The sequence below is a fragment of the Botrytis deweyae genome, assembly GCF_014898535.1.
Source record: "Botrytis deweyae strain B1 chromosome Unknown BDEW_007, whole genome shotgun sequence".
Classification (NCBI taxonomy): Eukaryota; Fungi; Ascomycota; class Leotiomycetes; order Helotiales; family Sclerotiniaceae; genus Botrytis; species Botrytis deweyae.
The window spans coordinates 1,493,267-1,516,394 of NW_024066214.1; the positions used below are offsets into that span (position 1 = coordinate 1,493,267).

General features: G+C 41.7%; 7 protein-coding genes across 7 annotated transcripts; 3 read left to right on the plus strand and 4 right to left on the minus strand.

Moving 5' to 3' along the window:
• Positions 1-72: 72 nt before the first annotated feature.
• On the minus strand, positions 73-868 carry EAE98_004169 (uncharacterized protein; the record flags this gene model as incomplete). The annotated part of the gene is made up of 2 exons (XM_038951789.1): positions 73-416; positions 490-868. 2 exons carry the CDS (start codon positions 866-868, stop codon positions 73-75), a joined length of 723 nt encoding a protein of 240 aa, XP_038812262.1.
• A 3,472-nt stretch (positions 869-4,340) lies between these two features.
• Positions 4,341-6,345, minus strand: EAE98_004170 (uncharacterized protein; the record flags this gene model as incomplete). Its single annotated transcript, XM_038951790.1, has 3 exons — positions 6,163-6,345; positions 4,959-6,114; positions 4,341-4,883 (listed from the first exon to the last, which is right to left on the minus strand). Exons 2-3 carry the CDS (start codon positions 6,051-6,053, stop codon positions 4,341-4,343), a joined length of 1,638 nt encoding a protein of 545 aa, XP_038812263.1. The 5' UTR covers positions 6,054-6,114; positions 6,163-6,345.
• Positions 6,346-6,861: 516 nt separating this feature from the next.
• On the plus strand, positions 6,862-8,212 carry EAE98_004171 (uncharacterized protein). The gene is made up of 2 exons (XM_038951791.1): positions 6,862-7,427; positions 7,487-8,212. Exons 1-2 carry the CDS (start codon positions 7,084-7,086, stop codon positions 8,061-8,063), a joined length of 921 nt encoding a protein of 306 aa, XP_038812264.1. The 5' UTR covers positions 6,862-7,083; the 3' UTR covers positions 8,064-8,212.
• Positions 8,213-8,813: 601 nt separating this feature from the next.
• EAE98_004172 (uncharacterized protein) lies at positions 8,814-9,874 on the minus strand. Its single transcript, XM_038951792.1, has 3 exons — positions 9,619-9,874; positions 9,329-9,564; positions 8,814-9,278 (listed from the first exon to the last, which is right to left on the minus strand). The coding sequence occupies exons 1-3, from the start codon at positions 9,833-9,835 to the stop codon at positions 8,934-8,936; spliced, it is 798 nt and encodes a 265-aa protein (XP_038812265.1). The 5' UTR covers positions 9,836-9,874; the 3' UTR covers positions 8,814-8,933.
• Positions 9,875-10,602: 728 nt separating this feature from the next.
• EAE98_004173 (uncharacterized protein) lies at positions 10,603-12,174 on the plus strand (the record flags this gene model as incomplete). The annotated part of the gene is made up of 2 exons (XM_038951793.1): positions 10,603-11,151; positions 11,203-12,174. The coding sequence occupies 2 exons, from the start codon at positions 10,603-10,605 to the stop codon at positions 12,172-12,174; spliced, it is 1,521 nt and encodes a 506-aa protein (XP_038812266.1).
• Positions 12,175-12,434: 260 nt separating this feature from the next.
• EAE98_004174 (uncharacterized protein) lies at positions 12,435-14,601 on the minus strand. Its single transcript, XM_038951794.1, has 8 exons — positions 14,166-14,601; positions 14,023-14,059; positions 13,858-13,937; positions 13,474-13,806; positions 13,329-13,396; positions 13,185-13,237; positions 13,078-13,107; positions 12,435-12,982 (listed from the first exon to the last, which is right to left on the minus strand). Exons 1-8 carry the CDS (start codon positions 14,310-14,312, stop codon positions 12,621-12,623), a joined length of 1,110 nt encoding a protein of 369 aa, XP_038812267.1. The 5' UTR covers positions 14,313-14,601; the 3' UTR covers positions 12,435-12,620.
• Positions 14,602-15,822: 1,221 nt separating this feature from the next.
• On the plus strand, positions 15,823-16,202 carry EAE98_004175 (uncharacterized protein; the record flags this gene model as incomplete). The annotated part of the gene is made up of 2 exons (XM_038951795.1): positions 15,823-15,895; positions 15,988-16,202. 2 exons carry the CDS (start codon positions 15,823-15,825, stop codon positions 16,200-16,202), a joined length of 288 nt encoding a protein of 95 aa, XP_038812268.1.
• Between the last annotated feature and the right edge of the window lie 6,926 nt (positions 16,203-23,128).

A 23,128-nucleotide genomic window follows, 5' to 3' on the forward strand; every position in this document is an offset into this window, starting at 1 on the left:
TAAGATACAAAAGGCGGCAATGTCATAAAGATAAGATATTGCCACTCCAGTGATATACTAAGAGTAAAACCACTAAATCAATGCTACGATCAAGCCCAAAACTCCCATGGCAGACCCAGGCCTGACTTTCCCAATACCCGAGTTTGCAGTTGGTGCAGTAGCGGTCGTAGAACTAGTAACAGATCCAGTGGCTCCGACAGGCCTCGAGCCCGAGGAAATTGGGGAAGACGTAGCTGTGGCAGCACTAGAGGTCGTTCTTGTGTCTGAATCCGTCGCGCTGCTACTAGAACTTCTAGTATTTGATGATGTTGCGGCTGTTGCGGATGCACCCTCGACTGTTGTTTGCGATCCATCTGGCCCTGTATAAACGCCAGTATAGACATTTCCAGAGCCCCCTACGTCATCTGCATATTCCCCTATAAGACCAGTTAGTTTCATTCGTTAATATGAATCTTGCAGAACATAGTATTTCCATGTCGGAGAGCTCACCAGTCTCTTCATTCAAACAGAACAATGATCCATCGGTATATTCGTAGCATGTCTCATCGCTGTAACAAGAGAGAGTTTCACGCGTCCTTCGAATCAAATCATCGTCGTCATCGTCGTCGTCGCCGCCGCAAGCAGATCCTCCTACAGCATTGCATTCACCTTGGCTTTGCATCTCATAGCATACCTGTAAAGCTTTTGGATTGTTTGCATATTCGGCACAAGGATCTGAAGAAGATGTGCCTGAAGAGCCGTTTGTTGTTCCTCCGGTTGTGCTACCACTTGCGGCCCAAGAAATTGCGTTCGACGTTGTACATGTGGTTGAAGCAGCGAGACTAAAAGGCGAGACAACAAAAAGCACTGTAATTATAGACAGAAGCATGGTGGAAGATGGAAATTATGATAGTCTTGATTTGAGCAGATGCAATTTGCTCCGAGAAAAAATGAACAAAATCGGAAACAACCGAGAACTTGAGAATATATATAAGAAAATGTTCTTCGAATCAAAGGTGCATTTTTCAGAACTGGGGATGAGACCGCATTCTTAAATATCCATAATAGAGACCGACGACAATACATCCATTATTTCTGAGAAGCAAGAAGACTATGCAAACTAGAATCTTATTGGTTTACTTACGAGGCGAAAGCCTTTTTCCATGATCGTGCACAATGATCCCGTAATAAAGCCATATTGGGGAGTTCGATTCATTGTGACAGTTTTTACACCTAGAACTTTTCTCTGCCTACCTTAGTGGGGGTTGCTGGTTTTTAATTACAGTGTATAAATTGTATTTAAAAGAAAAGATTATATATATAAAATAAAACTGTGTATAAAAAGTAAAACTGTGTATGAAAGCAAAACTGTGTATGCGAGGCAAAACTGTGTACGTGAGGCAAAACTGTATACGCGAGGCAAAACTGTATATATAGAAAAACTATATATAAAATTAAATTATAATTATAATATTACTATATTAGAGAGATAATATTGTATTAGGAAGATAATACTATATTAGAAAAATAATACTATATTAGAAAAATAATATTATATTAAAAAATTAGTATTATATTAGGAAATCAATATTAATTTAGATGAGATATATATTAATAAAAATGAATTCGATTATATAATCTAATTTAATTGAATTTAATTATCAAAAATAAATTAAATGGGTTAGTAGTGTAGTGGTAGTATATACTATTTATAATTTAAAAAAGAATAAAAGAATAAAAAGAATAAGAAAAGAATAAAAAGAATAAGGAAAGAATAAAAAGAATAAGAAAAGAAGAAAAAGAAGAAGAATAATAGTAATATTTTTTAGGAAAAGAAAAGTGGGGATTATTTTATTTTTATTTATTTATTTATTTATTCGCGTATACAGTTTTGTTTCGCGTATACAGTTTTGCTTTCGTATATAGTTTTGCTTTTATATACAGTTCGTTTCTCTATATAGTTTTATTTTTATATACAGTATTCGATTCTATTATAGTACTAAATACAACTCTGTGAATATACCAAATTTTGTGCATCATAGTTCTAATAAATTTTTATAGTTGAGATACTATAATAAAAAACCAGCAACCCCCACTAAGGTATTTCACGGTATCGATGTTGGAAATTCGCTTCTTGGCAATAGCTAGCTCGAGACTCCCAGAGTAGTCATTGGATTGAGATATCAACAATGTTTCAGATTGCCCAGCTGTACTTGTGCACTTGGCAACAATGTATTGAAAATCAGGCATACAAACTTACACATAGTTGGATATAAATACTCGAGCCGTAAATGTTCAACTATAGCGCCTCTTTTTTCCCGACGGCTGAATCGATTAGCTAGCAAGCTTCCACGAGCTATCACCTGTGGTCTCGATCTGTTCCCCACTACTGAGGCTGAAAAGTTTAAGCTCAATATTAAAGCTTGGCAACATACACTAACTCTTTGAAATACGAGAGCCTGGCGAGCAAAGAACATTCCCAAGAACATGACTCGAAGAGCCTCCAGATAGGCTGGGATTGAATTGCACATGCGGTTTCCTTTGGTAGCCGCTACTTAACGAGGCGGATTCACTTGCGGTTTCTTAATGGATGAATAGAATTGTGGCTATCAGCAGTGCACAAATAAACAATTGGGATTATGATGATAGATGAGGTGAACGCGATTTGTACGCGAGAGTCAGAGGATCTGGCGGATCACCAGATAAGAATTTCTGATGACTAAGCATCTTACACGAACCACCAGTGGGTGCACGGACTCACGGGACACTCAAGAGGGAAAGCACAATTTCACATCAAAAAGAGCGATTTTAATAATTCAATTAAAATTGAAATTATTATTCGATTTGATTGAAATTAATATGTATAGTTTTCAAGCATAAACGTTCTATACAGAATAAATTTTAAACTAAAATCATCTAAATTGAAGTCTTGATAATAGAATATATAATCTCCTACCAAAATTTTTGGTGGGAAAACGCACCATTGAATTTTTGAGCTCAAATCTCACTTTTCTAGAACAATTCTTCAATAAACTAGTTTTTGATGCTTGAAAAACTATACATATCAATTTCCAAAGAATTCAATCATTTATTGAATTTTGAATGAATTATTAAAATCACTCTTTTTGGTATGAAATTGTGCTTTCCTGTCACGCTGTCCCGTGAGTCCGTGCACCCACTGGTGAACTGAACTGGTGAACACGACACTTCTCTGATGTGGTTTCGTTGCTGTTGTTTAAACAACTTTTGTACCACTATTCTTCATTGGCATTACTGTACCTACAACAACAGTAGGTATCTGTATTGGTATGCGACATGACTTAATTATAAACCATAGCTCAACCCAATAGATAATAGATATCGATCAATTCACCAGTCAACACCTGCTTTCCACACATCGCCCGCCCCGCGAGATCACAGAGTCGAGCAAAATAACTGGAAGAGTTTTCCTCTCTGCAAATCTGCGGAGCGAGATCATCCGCGGGAATGAAAAGACTTCGAACTAATAACAGAATGAGATGCAATAATGGGCTAGAAAGGATTGGTTGATAGTCCTGGATAAATTATAACGAGAATGATTGTGAAGGGACAAACTCGAATGCGAGACTGGAGATAGCTGTTCCAAATGCAAGCAAGAAGTCTTTATCTACAAGTCAATGCCAGAGTCTCGTATTGCGAAGTTGGCGAATCTTGGGAATGGTAAAGGAGCCTAGATTACTCTCCTTAAATGACCGAACTTTACCACGAGTTGTTTTGTCTTTCATCTTCCCTCCACCTCTCAAGCTCTGTTACACCACAACGTTGCATTTATCTTGCCGAACAAAGGAAATTTTGGAACACTGAACAATTCTCCTATCTGTGATACCCATCCCACTTTCCTAGGACCACACCAAGCAAAGCTTCAAGTAAAAATATCACAGTTTTGTGCTGTGCTTATTTCGTACCAGGAACGGGTCACTTCATTGTAAGTTCTTCAAGTAGTTGAATTCTAGACGAAATTGGACCCTCATCTCTTGTCACGTACTAGTTCTATCAATGTTCAAATGGCTTGACGTGACGTTCCTGTTATCTGCCATTTTGTCATGCTTTTAAGTAGCCTCATTCGGCCCAAGGAACTCTTGTCTCATAGCTACCCATGAGGCCCAGGATCTCTAACCTTCGAGGCATTATCAGCTGCCCGGCTATCCAACAGGAGCTTCAATGTTCCCATTACGAATTCACATCGCATGAAGAAAATATTGCGAACTTTGTTCCGGTAACAAATTAACCAGATTGGCCGGGATCGCGCCATGTTTACGTTACAGACCCAATTTCCATTCAAAATATTCAAATGAACCTTCGCAGTGCTATTATATCAGTCTTCACTCTTCGCCCTTTACCCTAACCAACCTCGTAACACTTGTTCCGTCTCCCAAAATCTCCACTTCTTCCTCAACTCTATACCCACCCCACCGTGGCAATCCCCAAAACACTACCGCCCACCAGCCCACCCCAAAAAGAATGATTCCCACCCCCACAACAGCGTATGTCGCATACCAAAACCCCACATCCGCGCTTCCCTTCGTCGGTTTAAAAAAGGGGCCCGCGATCAACGCCAAACAAACCACTATTCTAATCCAAACAGCCGGCAACCATGCTTTGAAAGGTCTTTTCAGGTCTGGTCGACTATAACGAAGATGGATCAGTCCTAAAGAGAGAGCCAATGCTGCGAATTGACCCGGATAACCTTCAACGTCTAGGATGAAGTTGTAGACGTCACCTCGAGGAGGTATAGCGATGACAAGGAAGGAGGGAATGTAGTGGACTATTAGACCGCCGAGGGGTGCACCGAAGGGAGCTGAGGAGGAAAGGTACTTAGAATAAGGGAGAAAACCTTGACGGGCTATCTCTTGGTTTACGCGAGCCTAATGACGCAGGGTTAATTTGAGTTTTGGGGGATGCTGAATCATAGATCGCGAGACGAATGATTAAGAACTTACGAGTGTAAAAGTAACAACCATAACATTTCCGGCCGCACTAACCGCCACAGCTAATGGCAATAAGATCCGTCCCCCTACATCACCAAAAACTCTCTCGAAAAACAAGGCAGCAATAAGTTGTCCACTTTCTTTCACCTCCTCCAGCGGAACCACAGATAAGTACGCAAAATTGGCTAATAGATATAACGAACAAGCTGTAAATAAGGCAGCCGGCGCAACAGTTTTTAACGTTCTGACTGGGTCCTTAACCTCGTTAAGAACATTATTCAAATTGGACAGTCCTGCATAAGAATACGAAACTTTGAAAACAGCAGTTGTCAAAGTTCCCCAATGCCAATTTGAACCAGTCCAAAGTCCATCCCAGGAAAATCCTTGTCTGGATAATGTAGGGACTTGAGCTCCTGTTTCCGGAAGCTTTATACCGAACACCACGACGAATATTCCGGTTAGAGCCATGAAGAGGATTAGACCTACTTTAATCCATCCTAAGAAGTTTTGAATCCACATTCCCGTTTTGAGGAAGCATCCATGGACGATTGTTATCCAGGTCAAGAGTCCCAAGGCGATGGCTTTTTGCCCTAATTCCGTACCCTCAATTCCAAAAGCAAAAAGCACATATTCGCCAAAAACGATGCAGTTACTTGCTGTAAAACCTAGCAGTACTGCTTGAACAGCTACAAGCGTGCTGGCAAGAAATCGAGGTCGTGGATAAGTAAACTCAAGGTATACTTTTTCGCCTCCAGATCTAGGAAGCATACAACCATATTCTAAAGAAATTTGAAGACCGAGCCAAGCAAGTATAGAACCAGCAACCCAGAGAAGCAAGGCAAGACCGATACTACCGGTTGTTTTGAGGATTGGTCCGGGTGTTGCAAAAATCCCGGAACCGATTACTCGGGATATGACGAGTATGTAGGCGCTCGACCAGGACAGGTTACGACCTAAAGTGCTAGTTTCTGGGATAGTGTCGTCTTCTATTTGGCGAGAGAGCTTGGATGGCGGAGGGGAAAGGGAGTTGACAGAGGTTGAGCGGGAGGAGAGAAGAGGCTCGGACTCGAGGGCTGATGAGTCGGCGGAACTTGTTGGTGTCGACATTTTGGGGGATATTGCAGAGCGCAACTACGATCGCATGATTTCATACGCTGGTATTAGATAACTATACTGATTTAGCATCGCAAAGTCTTACAACACTGCAGACAATTACATGGTATTGAGATAAAAGCCACGAGTAAAGTCGTTATCGCGTTGGAATGTGACGACCCGGAACATAGAATTGCAATATTCGACGACAGAAGAATGGACTCAATCATAAAAGAGCAAAGAAATACTTCAGCGAGCAGGCTCAGACTTGGAAGTAAATTTCTACAATATAAAATCTATATCTTTAGCAATCTTCGATTTTTAGATCAATAGCAGCTCAACCACCATCATGTTTCACCCTCCCCCAATTTCACCATCATCCCACCACCGAAGCCCAGCCATATCAATGATGCCATATGAACTACATAAGACATATGTTGAATCATAGCCACACAAAATAGCTTGCATGTAGATCAGCACCTATATATCATCTCATGCAACAATTGCGTGCTCTCTTGTCCCCCCTTGTGATTCGTCGGAAAACGACGGGCCTTGTGATTCCTTGAAATAAACTGCCTAAACTCTTATCTGCTTTTGTCATGAGCTTTGAAATCAAATGTTAGATGTTGGATGTTTTTTGAGGGGGTTTATGTGAGATTCGACCGAATTTAAGGAATGGGAGACCAAATTGACTCGACTCCTTCCGAGACTAACGGCGGGTTGTAGGTAAACTTCCTTCGCATTCCACAAATTCTATTTAAAACATGACATTGCGCCATTCTCGTCAAACATGCACAAGAATGCGGGGTTGAAGAAAGCGTCAAATAAACATCTGAATAATAGACGTGCTTTGAAATCATACTGAATTAATAATTATATTGGTCTTCTTGGTGCTTAACGTCAATTCATCTCGTTGTAAAAATAGTACTTATACTTGCAAGATCCGAAGTTTGTGGTAAAACATCCACAATTTCAAGAGACTCTTGATCATACAATTGAACAGACTTGACTGGAAATATTAACCCCCAGAAAATTCATTAGCACAATGTCCACCACACTCACCGAACAAGCTCCCTCCGAGCATATCACCAAGCTCGAAACCAACTCCACTACACCTCACGATATAAAAGGAGTTTTGAATTATTACCTTGATCCAGAAGATGGAAGTCCTCCAGAGCCCAATTACGTGAATAAGCCTAACACTTATGATCGTCCCGTTCATTCGGTAGAGGTTACTGTCCACGATATCCGCGGTTCAGAAGACCAGTATACGTTGGACACCACCGGTTTCCAGGTCGTAAACCATATTAGTCGGGAGAAAGATTTTGTGGATGATGAGAAGATCAAGAGTGACTACTATAAAGAAACCGAAGAATTGTTGAAACGAGAGTCAGTATTTACTCCGCGCGCTTGCATTCAAACTGGACAGCCTACTAACAAGCAAATAGGACCGGAGCATCCAAAGTTTTCATCTTTGACCACACAATCCGTCGTGAAGCTCTTGATACGAGAGCCCCAGCACCTGTATCTGCTGATTCAATCAATAAGAATCCCACCCCAGTTGTCGTCCGCGGCCCTGTTCAACGCGTTCACATCGATCAATCCTATGCCGCCAGCCCCCGCCGCGTAACCCATCATCTTCCTGAGGAAGCCGAGAAACTTCTCAAAGGACGTTTTCAAATCATCAATGTTTGGCGACCCATCAAGACAATTCTCAAAGATCCCCTTGGTGTTGCTGCTGCCAATTCAGTTGATGACAAAGATCTTGTTCCAATCAAACTTATCTATCCTGATCGCGAAGGAGAAACTTACTCTGTGCGTCATGCTCCGGGTCATAAATGGAACTATTTGTATAAGCAGACACCCGAGGAGGTACTTCTGATCAAGTGTTTTGATAGCAAGACTGATGGGAGAGCGAGACGTGTTCCGCATAGTGCGTTTGTGAATCCCGAACATGAGGGAGAGCAGAAGAGAGAGAGTATTGAGGTTAGGGCATTGGTTTTCCACCCGGATGATACAGAATAGAGAGAACTCTAAGGGGCATAGCAAAGACTTTCGAGACTGTAAGAAATATGTAAGAAGGAAAGCATGAATCTAAATTGAACCAATATCTCATTTATTTAGAAGCATTTTGAAATGCTTGATCGGCATATTTAAGCCACTTCCATTTGATTTAGAAACCATCTTAGTTAACATGGTCAACTTCTGTAATCGTATAATGCATGGAGATTTTAAGAAGCAAAACAATTGCCGCTGGGGTTGAGAAGCAATTTGCAGTGGCCATCTCATTCAGGATGATTCTGACCTCATCGGAGACCGTTCGCTCACCTAAGTTTAATCTTACCGAGGTTGTCAGTGAGCAGTAATTGATCTTATGGAATGACCCTGAAAATAAAATGGAAATGAAGATACAGAAATAATGATCTTGGACACCTCTTGAATATGCTATGTTCAACTGTCAAAGATGGTGACTTGAATGGCCAATACTATATCTAATTATTACGTAATAGCTTCGATTTAATCAAGGCTCAAGTTAAGGTTAGTCTCTTTTGTAATCAGCAGAAAATACAGAATCTTGGCACTTGGTGATCTCTAACAAACCTCACATAAATGATAACCGATACAGATAATCCCGTCACATACAGTAATTCTGCCCAAGATCAGTGTGGAAGATGTATTGAAGGTTATGAGAGCAACAAACATGAAATCAACAGTGCCAAGTGGCATGAGAAACGTTTGAAATGGATTCTTCTGTCTGTCTGGAACTCTGGTGGCAGGTCAAACTAGCTACATTTTCAGTATGAATCAAATGGTCGCAGAGATTTTTACGACCAGATCGCAGGTCCTTATTAGCAATGCCTTTCTGCGATAACTGCACGGGTGTATCATTCTTGCTCAGGGTGCTTGAGAAGAATAATTCATCCCCTCCGGACAAAATTTATAACGTTCAATAGTGGGGAAATTTGGTGTGCTTTCGTTTATAGCTCGGAAGCAGCCTGAATGTGCTACAGCCCAGCTTCTCAGCTTCCCCCAATCGTTACACATTCTTGTCTGACCAATTCCAGATGTTGGATGCTTCTTTCCTTTCTCAGAATTTAGTCGACCAGTATATCTTGGTGTGTCATCGGCATTGCACATTACTTCTTCACGAAGTACATTTAGGCAATGAGATACATGCTCGAGTGGATATGTTAGGGGCACATTATCGTATGCCTCGAGAACTAAGTTTCGGACAAGTTGCTACCAAGATGTGTCAGCGATATAAGATTGTAAGTCGCCGTTATACCTACAAGGCAGTGAAGGTTGTGGAAACCGTTCAGAACGTAGATGCCTTTCGAATGATCCCAGGGCCAGCGCTGTGCCGGAAGCAGTCCTTTCGACTTGGCGTACTCGTCTGTCAAAGCCACGAGTCCGACTTCCGAATCAAGATCCGGGGAGCTCCAAGCTGCATCTGCAATAGTTCTATTCTCATTGGTAAACAGGTTGTCTATGATGAAAGGAGTCGATATGTTTCGCACAAGACCAGCTGCCAGCTTTGTTAGCTAAGTTTACCAGTATTTAATAGATCCCAGCAGCATACTGTATTTGGTGGGTGTTAATATGGGTATCGACATCGATTGCAAGGTCTGGTGAGCCCACAGCGCATTAAACAACAGCGAAAATGAAAGGAAAATGCCGAGAGCGAAAGAAACTCCTTTGAAGTAACGAAGTTGTCGCTGTAAATTGAGATACATCAAAGTCTCGATGCTATGATCTGTATCATCTTGCTGCACAATTTTATACTCCTGCAGAGCCATTGTAGAAAGACGTGAAAGTAGGCTTCATTGCCCCATGAGTCAAGCGAAACTTATTAAGAGCCTCGAGAGCGCCTTCTTTTCTACGGCACACCACTTGGAATTCAAATACTATTTTCCAAATCATGTTAAAAAGGGTGTTGAGTAGACACTGCATGGTTCTATTGATCCCTCACTTCTTCAAGGTTAAAACGGCCAGCTCAATTTCTGCACCGGATCTCAAAACCCTACAGACAAGGGATATCGCAAATATGTAAGCCGGAGGTTGATTATAGCGACCGCCAAAATGAAGCATTTGCGTGACTACAAGTCCCCAACGGTATCTGGATGTTGATTTGCAGATCTTACCTAGTTTGATGCAAAATGCACATATGTATGTTGGTGGCAATGTCATGCAATATGTATGGTTGTCGGCCTAATAATCCTCGGCATACCCCTGTCGATAGCCGAGAACGGCAGGTCAGATAAGAGATAAATTACACATTGTACATGGTTGAAAAGCAAACCATCAAATGGCAGATTACGCAGCTCAATAACGTTCCACCTGGTCTTCTATGGTTGTAAGCTCAGTAGCTTTGATTTATTTCCGCGTGGCGTTGAAGCTACCTGAACATCTCAAAGAATACGTAGGGAAATCCAGAACTACCTTCACTCCTCTAATCTCTTGATAAACGCAAAAGTCTTGAGACCTTGCCTCAACAAGAGACTTCTGGACCTGTGGAGGCTCTTATTTCGCAAGTGACTCTGCCTCTCATCGGTTGACTCTCACCATGTTCGATTTCTTGCCCACGTTCGTGTACGTTGTACCTTTCATTCTGCTCGTTTATGTTTCGAGCCGGCTCGTCTCGTCTAGAGCAGCTCGTAAGACTATCGAACAACATGGTTGTGAGCCTCCTCCATCATATCCTCAAGCAAAGGAGTCTGAGCTTGTAAAATCACGAACAGACGCCACCAAGGATGGCAGCCTAATGGATCTATACATGGAACACTTTGGTTTGTATGGAAAAACATGGGAAGAACATTTCCTAGGCGCAAAAATTATCAATACGATGGAAGCACGCAATTTTCAACAAGTCACCGCACTTGCCTTTCAAGACTGGGGTAAAGCTTCTACCACACATTCTACTCCTTTCTTCGGCAAAGGTATATTCTTCATGAATGGCGCCGAGTGGAAGCATGCTAGAGAGCTGGTTCGACCCACATTTTCGAAAACTGAAGTATCGGATGTTGAGATCATCGGAAAACACGTGGATAGGCTGATTGACATGATTCCTCGAGATGGATCTACCATTGATCTCCAACTACCTTTGCGAAAACTGGTAATGTTTCTTGGTCTACTCCCACACTAAAATCTGCTTACAGATGTATAGTTCCTTGACACAGCTACTGAATTCTTAATGGGACAGTCAATCGATTCTCAATTAGCTGATGATCCAAATAACTCGGCGGAGATACTTGCGGCATTTGATGCTTCACTGGCTGGGGTAGGAAAACGAAGATTACTCTCAAGATTCAAACGCTTTATGCATAATTTTGACAAGAGCTGGAAGGAAGCTTGTGGGGTAGTTCACTCATACATTGACGTCCATGTTGCTCGGGCTTTGAAAGAAACTGAGAATTCCGAATCAAAAGCTGGGACCATGGATGCTGACACAAAAAAACCTACACGGTACATTCTGCTATTGGAAATGGCCAAGCAGATTCGGGATCCTGTCGCGCTTCGATTTCAGGTCTTGAATGTGTTTATACCAGCTCGTGATACAACAGCTGTCATGCTTTCGAACACACTCTTTCATCTTGCGAGGAATCCAAATATCTGGACACAGCTCCGAAATGACAGCTTGGCATTGGGCGATCGACCTCTAACCTTCGAGGTCCTCAAATCACTTCAACTATTCAAATACGTTCTTTTTGAAACCCTTAGATATCAAGGTCCATCTGGACGAATTTACCGAACCGCAACACGAGATACGGTTCTACCTACCGGTGGTGGACCTTCGGGAACATCCCCAATTTATGTAGAAAAAGGAACGGTAGTTGCCTTAAACTTGTGGGGTCTTCATCATGACCAAGATATCTGGGGGAAAGACGTAAATGAATTCAAACCTCAGCGATGGTTCGATCCTAAAAAGCAGTTTCAGTGGGAGTTCGTACCTTTCCTCGGAGGACCAAGGATTTGCCCAGCTCAACAGCAAGTGCTTACTCAATCGATCTATCTCTTAGTCAGACTCACACGAGAGTTTACCATGATTGAAAATAGGGATCCGGTCGAAGAATATGTTGGTATGGTCAAAGCGTTGACGGAGAGCAAAAATGGGGTTAAAGTTGCATTTCGGGTGTAACTAGCTTCTCAATATTGAACGTGATCTCGAAACCTATCATCACCACAGGGTATCCAATTCTTATACCCGTAATTTCACTCATAAAATCTCACAAAGACTATTGTTCCACCATTATTTTTTCACATGTTTTTGCTATTTCTTGTTGAGAAAGATGTAGAGAATGAATTTCTTCAATGGGATTATCAATTAGGATGTGTTCAACACAGCGAAAATTATTCTGTATACCCTCTCAGGATCAAGACACAGTCTGCTCAATTACAATTTCTTCGATAGAATATACCGAATGTTTTTATTAACAATCAATAGTGCCCTTATAGCTAGCTACTTTATTGAGAGTTAATTCATAAACCCTCCACTGAAATCAAGAACTTTACTTCAGCCGCTGTGTATTTTGAGAATGACTCAGCCACTGAAGTAGCCATCCAGACCATCTCATACATTTACCATCACAGTCTTTGTGACGATTGCGATAAAGTCTTTGTGACATGCACATCATTTGGAACAGAGACTTGTCCCGTGCTCTCCAAATCATACATGGCATGTGTCTCAATAGCCATGACATCATCTGGTCTCAAATTAGACAATGAAGGACTCTCAACGCTTTGGTTGTCCTTGCTTGATTTTGATTTCTGGTATCCTTTGCTGTTTTGAGAGCCAATGGATCGAAGAGAAATAATACTGCGTACACTGCGAAGCACGTTCTCCGGTGTGACTTTGTGCGAAAGGTAGTAAAGCGACGGAAGGTTGACTGCAACGCAGCTGAGACCTACTTCGAGAATGGATAGATAGATAGATTTCGTATTTGTTACTATGAACTGTCTGTTAAATTGATGATCTTTCCAAGCTACGCGAGCTCATGACAGCTCGGTGCCTTTGATTAGAAATTAGGGGCTGTCTACTTACGTCTCGAGTCAACTTTCTTGGTCGCGGGAACTATTTATGAGGTTAGTCTTTTCCAATTATGTGAATCTGGATGTAAGGAGGGTGGATTAAGATGAGGAAATTCACACGATTGTCGAGCTCCACAAAAACTGCCAGCCTCGCAATGCAAGCTCCGAAGCCTCTATAGTATGATATGTTAGCTAAGTCAAAATATGCCAGTGGTGATCAACACGAGTATCTTTAGAGCTGATTCAGAGTGGAAAATGATTAACACAAATGCTAAGAGAAACACGCCAATAATAGCGAAACGACGTGTGAGAGTCGTTTTGATAGTTAAAATCTACAATTTTTAGCGCGCGAACTCGTAAAATAAAAAGAGCAAGTTTGACAGTATCTCTTGTTACAATTGCAACATACCTGAGGGATAGGAAGAGCAATGATCCAGAAGTCCAGTATAAAATCCGAGATAGACAAACTCAGCAAGAATTGGTGAGGTCTTGTTCCACAATACTGCAAGAATATCGCCTTGCTAGAAGTCCATAGGGCTGAGAAGTGAGATCCACATGACAGTCCAAGCAGTATACAAAATGCTGTAACCCAAAGAGAGCATACGACGATGCTTATAATGACAAGTATTCGGAAGGCAGTACGGCGCCCATGCTCGCAGAAGATTCGATAGTAGAAGCATAGTGCGCTAATTTTGACACACCCTAGAGTTAGAATTGAGAACAAATCGAAGGCAAAGTAGAGCTGAGCTTATGTTAGTTGATATTATAGGCAGTTAGGTCAAATCATGAGTACCTTTGATGCTATGGGAGCAGTCTCCAAAGCTAAAGATTTATCACTAGGTGTTGGATAGCCTAGGATCTTTTTGTTTGTGCCTAATGAAAGAGATAAATAAGCACTGAGAGTCAATAAAATGTAAGTTCGTCCCAGTGCCGGCCAAGAACAGTAGATTTATCTCACCATAGAGCGCAGTGCCACAGGTGCCGCCAAGAAGTAGCTATATATTCAAACTTCAAAGTCAGTCCAAGAGTAATGTAATAAGGTTTACCAGCTCCTGTAACCCGGCTAGGCTAGCTTCAGAGATAAACAGAATAGTTACGTACAAGGCATGGTAGCATAATCCAATCATCTGTTTTCAATGGCGCTTTTTGTACACGGCGAGAATAAAAGCGTAGAGCAATAGACACAGTCGAGAGTGCCAGCATGCTACTGGCAACAGCAGTCAGTCCTTCATGAGAGGTGGTAGACATGTTGGACGCTTCAACTCGGCTTCAAAGCGAAAGCTTATGAAATGCTGAGAAAGATTCTAGAGAAGTGAAAGAAGTGGATAAACAGAAGTCTCAAGTGAAAAACAGGAGATCTATAAGCGTTAGGGTTAAGCTTAATGAGTCGGCCTACATTTCTGCTGCGCGGATGCGTTTCCCGGTGCCGTGTGGAAGCTTATTCTTATCGCAGTTCTTCCGAGTCTTAATCTAACTTGGAATTAGCCCGACTACAATTGGTGGTATGAACTGTGAGATAGGAATCTTCAAGTCGAATTAAGCCTTGTGGCCCGCTCTTGGAGGATTGCTAGACGAGCATTTTATCTGACACTAAACATGGGAAGTATTTTCCGTCTTACGCCGTATCTTGCCCCGGCTCGGAACTAGGATACCGACCACACGGGTAGGGATTCCTTCAACACAACCAAGGAAATAACCGAGGCCTTGTTCACACCCCCATATCTTATTTAATTGACAAAACTGTTGAAAATTTGTTCAATTTCGACACAATCCTAAGAACAAGGTAATTCTATAGTACCCTACTTTTTTACCTATATGTCGGTCTAATGGTCTTAGAAACATACATACCACAAATTATCTCAACATCAACAATTGATTTGAATGCGCGATGGCTTGGCACCACTCTGAGCTTCCTTATCGGTTCACTACGCCTCAAATACGCGTTACAATCCCATGCAAGCTTCAACATCTTCTCTCTATCGGGGCTCGTTTGACCGAGAGGATCGTCATGGTTTGGTCAAAATTCAGTCATCCTATTTATTCAGGACTTGAAAATTAATACATCCATGCCTTTATCGATATGGAATTGTTGAGGGTGTTATGTGTCAAGGAGCAATATAGACATCTCATCTCACCGTAATATTTCGCACACTACCTCATATTTACCCGGACCCGAGTGTGTACAGGTTCAATTGGATACTTTCAGCTGCAGTTGGCTGTCTGTTGGAAAACCATGCCCCAGATTACTACCTCGGTCGACATGGTAAATGGATACCTTGCTTGGGAAGATATCAATCGAGGCCAAGAGTGACAAGATCTGTGTTGATCGCAATTGCTGCTTTACCAAACGGCAGGGTATGTTTGAGATTATCCTTTTTTGTTATTGCATCAGCGTTGACGTTGCTTCACAGCGAGTCATCAGATTATTACTAGGATTCTCTTCAAATACACTTTTACTTTGCCTCCTTGTACCTTTTGTCTACTTGTTGAGTTGCTGTGACTTATTGGCTGCATCTTCTTTGTTATTAGGCACACTCACTTCCCAGTGGTCGGTGATATAATTGCTTGATTAAGAAGCTCATAGAGTGTGTTGAAAGTGGCACTCAACATGTAATGCTTTGAATTAAGATCTACATATATAAGTAGATACGGGTTCCAAGAGATTGGCACAGGTGTATTCATTTGAAGCAAACCATTCCATAAGTTTATAGGCCGAAATCAAGCTGTCCAACAAAACACCAGGTTCAACCCAAGAGTCATGTTATTCTCCACACTTATCACTTCTTCTATGGCGGTCCTCGCATTAGCAAGCCCGTTGAGACCCCGCACTGGTACGTGCTAGTCCCTAGATGACTATGGTCTACTTATGGCTTCTTTTACACCTCATCTATTTCTGACAAATTTTTCTGACATCATGTTCTAGTAAATGATATTGCTGTCGATGAAGCCTCACCTGCCCCTCTGATTGAATGGGCAGACACAAAAAGAATCGCAAGGACCATTGCCGACGAGGAAGAAGCTTCACTTGCTCCAATAATCGAGTGGGCAGATACAAAGAAGACCGCAAGAACTGTCTCCAACGAGGAAGAAACAGCACCTACACCCCTCATTGAATGGGCAATCTCTAGCAAGGCTTAGATGTGAGCCAATCTTGGCTTCGGTTAGTCCCTCGAGCTAATGCCTTCAACTGGTCGTTATATTACCTACATGGCACAGATACTAATAGGGGTTTGCGTGTAGATTCCTCTGCCATCCTTTGCTCGTGCGCAACAATGCCATTGAAGCGCATGCGGTTTTGAGTTTGATTTTGCCGTTTGGCTGGCTATCGGGATATAGGATGGATGTCGCTAGTCAGGACTCAGAAGGGCTTTCATCAATGCAAGGTCTATAACATACACTTTTTCAAAGAAGTTGGCAATTATCTACTTCTGCTTTTCAAAAATGTGAGGCTCAAGAATGCAAACTGTGATGCTTTCACTAGTCCTTGTGTCATCTTCCACTACTTTGATAGACTCCGTAGTTGCTTATGCTGCGCAATAGTATGTGCAAACCGAATCATAGCTTTGATGAATAGCCTGGGGAGAATCCGTTCTCGGGGTGGATGATTTGTATGACCAACCCCTCTTTGTCGACTTCGTATTCTCATAGCTTATCTCCCGCGTGCAGATAGCATTCAACAAACAGACTCGTCAAGATAATACCTAGGTCTACATCTTTTAATCAAATCCCGGCTATTTCATTCTTCATGATATATAACCTAGAGTACCATGATCTAGAGCGAGCATCGATCGGGTGTATCTCCGACAGTAATATGGTCAATCATATAATCCACCAATAAGCCACAGTATACCGTACACTCCATTAAACTTGATGCTATAAACCAGCTTGGAACTTGCAGTAAACGCTAAAAGTGTCAACTGCAGCGTAATTTATCAGCATATCACACTCGCTGAAGAAATCGTTCTCGTCGTTCTTGTAGGTGTAGAAGGACTGTAGAATTATCAATACTATGGTTCTAGATTATGTATCAATCCACTAAAATCGCATCTTTTATATTGCCACTTCCGAAGTATTAGAGTTCTTTTGATAAGTCCACGGGTATCATTAGTGTTTTTTGGGGGACGTAGAGTGTATGTACCTATGTACACCCTGCTTCTCACTGAGAAACACTTAGCACTTTTTTGATCAACTAGTGCTTCGTCATCAATTCGAAGAATACCAGAACTTCACGAAGTTCGCCCTTTGAAAGAGGCGTGTATTATTTGTGTGCTAACACGATATACCAATTATCCCTAATACCGCCAAGCAAATGATCTCACCCCGCTCCTAACAATTCCCACAGTTCAAAATTCCGAATCTCAAGATCCTGTCCAAACAAGAACATTCAAGAGAACCACCCCACGACGCAAAAAAAGACCGAGTAGACCTCAAAGATCGCGAGATGAATGTGCGATCTCCACACAACAGAATAGCAAAATTCCAATCCCTCCACTAGCAAAATCCAAAAAGAAAGACAATCAAAAAGAACATACAACAGCAGGGATTCGCTGGTGGTCACCCACCCAACTACTAATCTGCCGATCTAAGGCTTGTGTATGGCAGAGCGGACGGGATGCCCAATTCTCCTTAGTCTATGGTCGTATGTGTCAGAGGTTACGAATCATAAAAATATATACTACGTTCTCTCGGCAAAAAGTCCGTAGATCCAACCTCCCTAGTGCTTAATTTGCAGAAATGTATCTGGATTGGGATGATTAGATGGCTTGGTTATCTTTCGTGCATTTTTATAGTAGCTTAAGCATATATAGATAGTTAGTTCACGAAAATTAGCCAGGATGGAGCATCTCATCGGCCTCGCCAGAGATAATAATAACGAGCGAAGCGAGAAAGGGGAACCCCGAGATCATACCATGGAACAAAAGGCAGGCGGTAGTGATTTATCGAGGGTGTGGAAGAATGACAACTACGAATGTGACAAGTATGATCAGTAAGTATGAATTGAGATGATTTTTGTGCTTGAGTTTCCTGGAAATAATTCAATTCCACGCACATTAGCGAAATTCAAAAAATACATGTTGCACTTCCATGGTAGAATTCACTATTTCAAAAATTCTCCTCTCATGAAATGAGGCTCAATCATCTCAAACGCTTGAATGATTTCTATACGTATTGTACCATTTTCTAGCGTCACGATCCTACAATCGTCCACAGCGCTTTCAATGGTACAGCCAACTTGAAATTGAACTCCTATTGTGTTGACAATCCCACCAGAGAATAACTTCAACTCAGCACACATAATACACACCATCATCAGCTTTACTCAAGAATATAAAAGTACTGAATAAGCTCCTAGACACGACTTTCATCATAAACTATTATTACAACTGTGTTTATCTCACAGATACGCTACAGTCAAAACAGTAGCGATGCCCTCCGTTTCGCTTACTTCTCGGGTATTTTGAAATCAACTCACAGTGTGGTCTTCTCTGAATCTGGATGAACACTGCCTCCCGGGGTCTTTCTCATTGAAAAAGACATGCTTACATTTCATGCGAGGCACCTCTGCTCATATCAATACATCTCGATAATATGATTTGGAGACATTGATTCATCCCTAGAATCTTTATGCTGTCGGATATCTGCTTACTTTTATAGATAGAACAAAGAAGTATGTATGAAAGCTGAGTCCGACTGTGTCATTAGCACTGAAAGAAAGGCATGTGGATTTCCCACTTAGCCACAACTGTCAAAGTTCGAAAGAAAAAGTCCAACTTTTTCTTTTACTGGTCCAGAATTACATTTGGGGCGAGGCAGCTCGCCAGTATTTCAGAGCGCTCAATATTCGGTATCTAATAAGCCTTTAACATCGAAAGATTGAAAGTGAAGCTTATTCTTTGTTTGTAGTTTTTTTTTCTTTCAATTCTTTATACAATTAAACTTATAATATTATATATCATATAACTATCTACACACATATCATATAGCTACATATAAATTGGATTCCTGAGTATAGAAATATAATCAATATACGCCATACAAAAATACCGTAAAATCCGACGCATAAGTTTCTTTCGCTACGCTCCGAGACACAAAGTACCTTTGTATCCGAATTCAGTCAGATGGCAGGCACGAAGTTGAAGCGGCACAAGAGTATATATCCATCAGCGGCAACACACAGAGAGTCATACGCGGAGTGAGATCGTAGCAGGTAAATCTTAGATCTTTTGACCTCATGGGAGTGCCAGGACGATGTTCCGTGAAGTTTGATATTTGGACGGTACATGTAGATCTGCTCTGTTCCCTCAAGAATTTACAAACAACCTCTGACGATAATGACCTTATGGATCTCTCCCATGATTGATTTGAAAGTATGGTACAACAGGATGTCGAGTACATCGCATTCATTGACATCATACCGACACTATATGAGATCTTACAATTGCATTTTGCTTTTTCCTACCGAGGATTCCGGAGTCTAGGACTCCCTGTATAGATGAGTGTTTCTTTCTACAAGCCATTTGCTTGCTCGCGCGAAACCCATCACCGTATATTCCTCCCCACTTCTGCAGTGTTTCGCATAATTCTCTTTGGGAGACGCAACCCCGTATTCTGGGTGGGTCGTAATCGGGGTAATTTTCAATAAGACACTTCCATGTGCTATCATTCCTAACGATGTCATCACGAAGCATAAGATATCTATTCAGTTGCCGTGTTTCATTATGTATCAGACACACTCGAAATCAGGCCACCGGAGCTCAAGTTTCAAAGAAGACTACAGACAGATTATTACCATGAACCTTGCGGAGGCCATACCAATTGACAATCATGATACTGTATCATATGCGCGCTAGGATCAAATAATGGCATGATAGACCCGCTCCGGGAACTCGAGCGCTTCTACTGCCGTCACCATCGGCTCACAAACATGATTGTGATTCCTTTCAGGTCCCTACGGCAGAGCTTCTGGGACTTCTGAATGCATTCCACTGCTCTCAATGGTATTCCTGGGGACATGCCTGTTTGAGCGTCATTCCAACCCTCTGACTTAACTTGGTCTTGAGTCTATATCAGTAAAGGCATACTCTGAAATCAGCGGCAGTATCGCTATGTCTTGAGCGTAGGACTATATCTCCTTACAGATTCTGCGATAGCATGCCTCACAAGCAAGAAGGTGTTAAAAAGTATGAAGAATCTAAATAAGAGTCTGGACAGCCATGGATAACCTTTCTGACTGGGCAGAATTCAACAACTATGATCGTTGATATCTGCTTCCAAATAGTCTGCCTCCACGGCAGTGGCCCGCGGAGGGCTAGCAGAGCGTCTTTGAAATGACTACATTCATAACGGCAAGCTACCCAGAAAATCGGAAGTACATATCGACTAGACCTATGTAAATACGAACTAACCGTGAATTGACCATCAAGCATTTTTTAGATATTCAAACACTAAATGAACATGAGGGCAATAGTGTAAACTCACAATTGACATCGACACATCCGACTAGAATCCTGTATCGCATCACGAGCAGAAAATATACAGCTGTATATACGTAGTTCAACACCACCAGCGCCCCCTAAATCTCTCACTCCCCAAATAAAGAAGCCCCCACAACTTTCGGCATAGTTTCGGAGCCGAAGTTTTCCAATCTCGTCCGTATTCATATATTTCCAAAAGAGTCAAATTGATGATTGCCACTTGGCACCATCACATCTCTCACATCTCCGCGATGAATCTATCCATCTACTTCACGATCTCAGATAGATTACCCGATCCCTAAAGCTTGAGTCAAAATGACAAACATCCATTTCCTCACATCCAGAATGTTCTAATTCCTATAGGGCTTACTTCCCCATTCAGACTTCATACTACATACTACATATTAACAGGTAAACATCCCAACCAACCTCAAACAGCAATTTATTTTATCTGCAACCTATCCGTATACCCGCATCAAACAACCTGTTTCCCTCATCAAGCCATGAAGTTCAGATGTTTGGACGGGGTGTCGAGTAGATCAATAGATAGATAGATAGATAGATCGATAAAGCTAGCCTCTGTGCTTTTTCCATTTTAATAAAATGACATGAGATGGAGGACTCTGACTTCCAGTTTCGTTTGTAGGCAGTGGATACGGAATTCTGGGCGTTACGAGATGAAGCGAAATGAGGATATATGAATTGGATGGAATAAGCAGTGACATCTCCAGGTTTGTCCTTGCTCTGGAATGGGGAAATATTGTCAAAGTATCCACCCATTTTGGGAGCGTACCAAAGATACCGTTTCCCGTAAAGGAAAGGGAAGGAGAGGAAGGATTAGTTGTGTTCAGATGGTGATTGATTGATTGATGGATTGATTGATTGATTGACTGATGACTGATGACTGATGATTGATTGATTGATTGATTGATATTTGAGTTGTAGCTAGGTAGTATTGGATGATGGATTAGGTACTCTAGCTACAAAAAGTTTATATGGAAGGAAGGAAGACCATGGTAATGAATTCGCTGAAAATAAACCTGTCATCCAGCGCTTCGCCATACCGAGTCCACCAGTCCTGATTGCGATAACTACATAGGTAATCAATCACATTTACTCATACTCATGCTCTACACGCCGTATAGCCTATCTTTAGTTTTCCCATCTTCAACACTGCACTCCCTCCCTCTAGCGCTTTCATCCCATGATTCCCATCCCGCCTTACCAAAGACAAGTGGAACCTACCAAACTTCTCCCTCAATAACTTAACTATCGAAAGACAAAATCAAAACACCTACCAGAAACAGCCAGTTTAATCTCAACGGCCAGGAATTCCATTACCTTTTCTAGTTGTACATTTGTAAGGTTTTCATCATTCCGTAAGGTTTAAAATGAATTAACGTTAACACGAAACACTTTTTGGCCTGTACTTGGGAAGGTTAATATAAAGTCATCTTTTAGAAAGCCACATGGGTACCAAGCTTGGCAAAACACGAGATTAGGTAAGGATGGATCATGGATGTTTTGTGGATAGGAAGCTATTCCGTATAAGTAATCCGTGTGAAGGCTAGAATGAGATCGAAGGCTAATTTTGGGGACTTGCGCTCAAAGAGTCTTCTAGAGTGACGAGATGAAGGATACGCATTTTGGAGATTGAGTATTTTATTTTGGAGGAATGGAAGAGAGTGATGGATGAATTGGAATCCATGGTCCGAGACATGAAATTTCTCCTTCCTTTCGATTTCGACCAATTCCCGAACTCTCATCTCATATTGGAGAAGTGGAGAGCGCGTAGCTGGGCGTTTACGGAGTACAAGAGTGAAAAATCTAGAACAATCTTGTGTGTCGTGAAGGATATCCCATAGATTTTTGTCAATAATGCTCTTGGATTATGACTTATCAGTCCGGGGTGTTTGATAGGCGTTTGCATATTCAGGGGTAATATTTTTTTGGGTGCAGGGAAATGGCCAGGACGGGTGAAGATCGTCGTGGACATGAGATTGCTTTTATGCAGGCACAGTTTCATGAACCGTTGTGCGATGCGCCATATGTTCAAGTGAAGAGCTGTGCTGTGTTGTGGGGATCAGATTGGACAACGATGAGCATTTGTTTTGTAGGTTCAACCGTTTCGTTCGGCGTTTGAGTAACTGAACACTTTGGGCTGAAGAAGAAAGAAAAGATCAAGGCGGTTGAAGAAAAAACAAATGCCGTGGCCTTATGATCGACCTTTTTATTCGTAGAGACGATCAAGATTGGAGATTAGATTTGTTTTTGCTTTGCCCTATTGCCTTATGAGGTGGTGATGCATGATGCTAAGATGATTATTTTAAAACACTGCGCCTCGTGAACTTTACCTTACCTTGGGTTTGGTAACGATATCATTGACTTCTTCGTGGTTGTTGATACATTTTTGAAGCTTCGGGTGTCGTGAATGATGATGGCTGAGCAAATACGATGTAGAAGCAAATACGAAAAGGAGTCCGGTCTAAAGCGCCAGTGGAAGCTCCCGATGAAGGGGCTTGAATCGCTTGATAGATTATTGACAAGCTATAGCACTAATACTATTATACTAACAACACCACCAATCTA

What these genes read in the sequence shown, in the direction of transcription:
- EAE98_004171 (XM_038951791.1), top strand. Translation starts at nt 7,084, where the DNA reads ATGTCCACCACACTCACCGAACAAGCTCCCTCCGAGCATATCACCAAG. An exon ending in GAAGAATTGTTGAAACGAGA is followed by an intron (nt 7,428 to 7,486) that starts GTCAGTATTTAC and finishes ACAAGCAAATAG; the next exon opens with GACCGGAGCATCCAAAGTTT.
- EAE98_004174 (XM_038951794.1), bottom strand. Translation starts at nt 14,312, where the DNA reads ATGTCTACCACCTCTCATGAAGGACTGACTGCTGTTGCCAGTAGCATG. An exon ending in CTGTGGCACTGCGCTCTATG is followed by an intron (nt 13,938 to 14,022) that starts GTGAGATAAATC and finishes CTCTTTCATTAG; the next exon opens with GCACAAACAAAAAGATCCTA. An exon ending in TTTTGTGGAGCTCGACAATC is followed by an intron (nt 13,108 to 13,184) that starts GTGTGAATTTCC and finishes CCTCATAAATAG; the next exon opens with TTCCCGCGACCAAGAAAGTT.
- EAE98_004172 (XM_038951792.1), bottom strand. Translation starts at nt 9,835, where the DNA reads ATGGCTCTGCAGGAGTATAAAATTGTGCAGCAAGATGATACAGATCAT. An exon ending in ATTAACACCCACCAAATACA is followed by an intron (nt 9,565 to 9,618) that starts GTATGCTGCTGG and finishes CAAAGCTGGCAG; the next exon opens with CTGGTCTTGTGCGAAACATA. An exon ending in TCCACAACCTTCACTGCCTT is followed by an intron (nt 9,279 to 9,328) that starts GTAGGTATAACG and finishes ACATCTTGGTAG; the next exon opens with CAACTTGTCCGAAACTTAGT.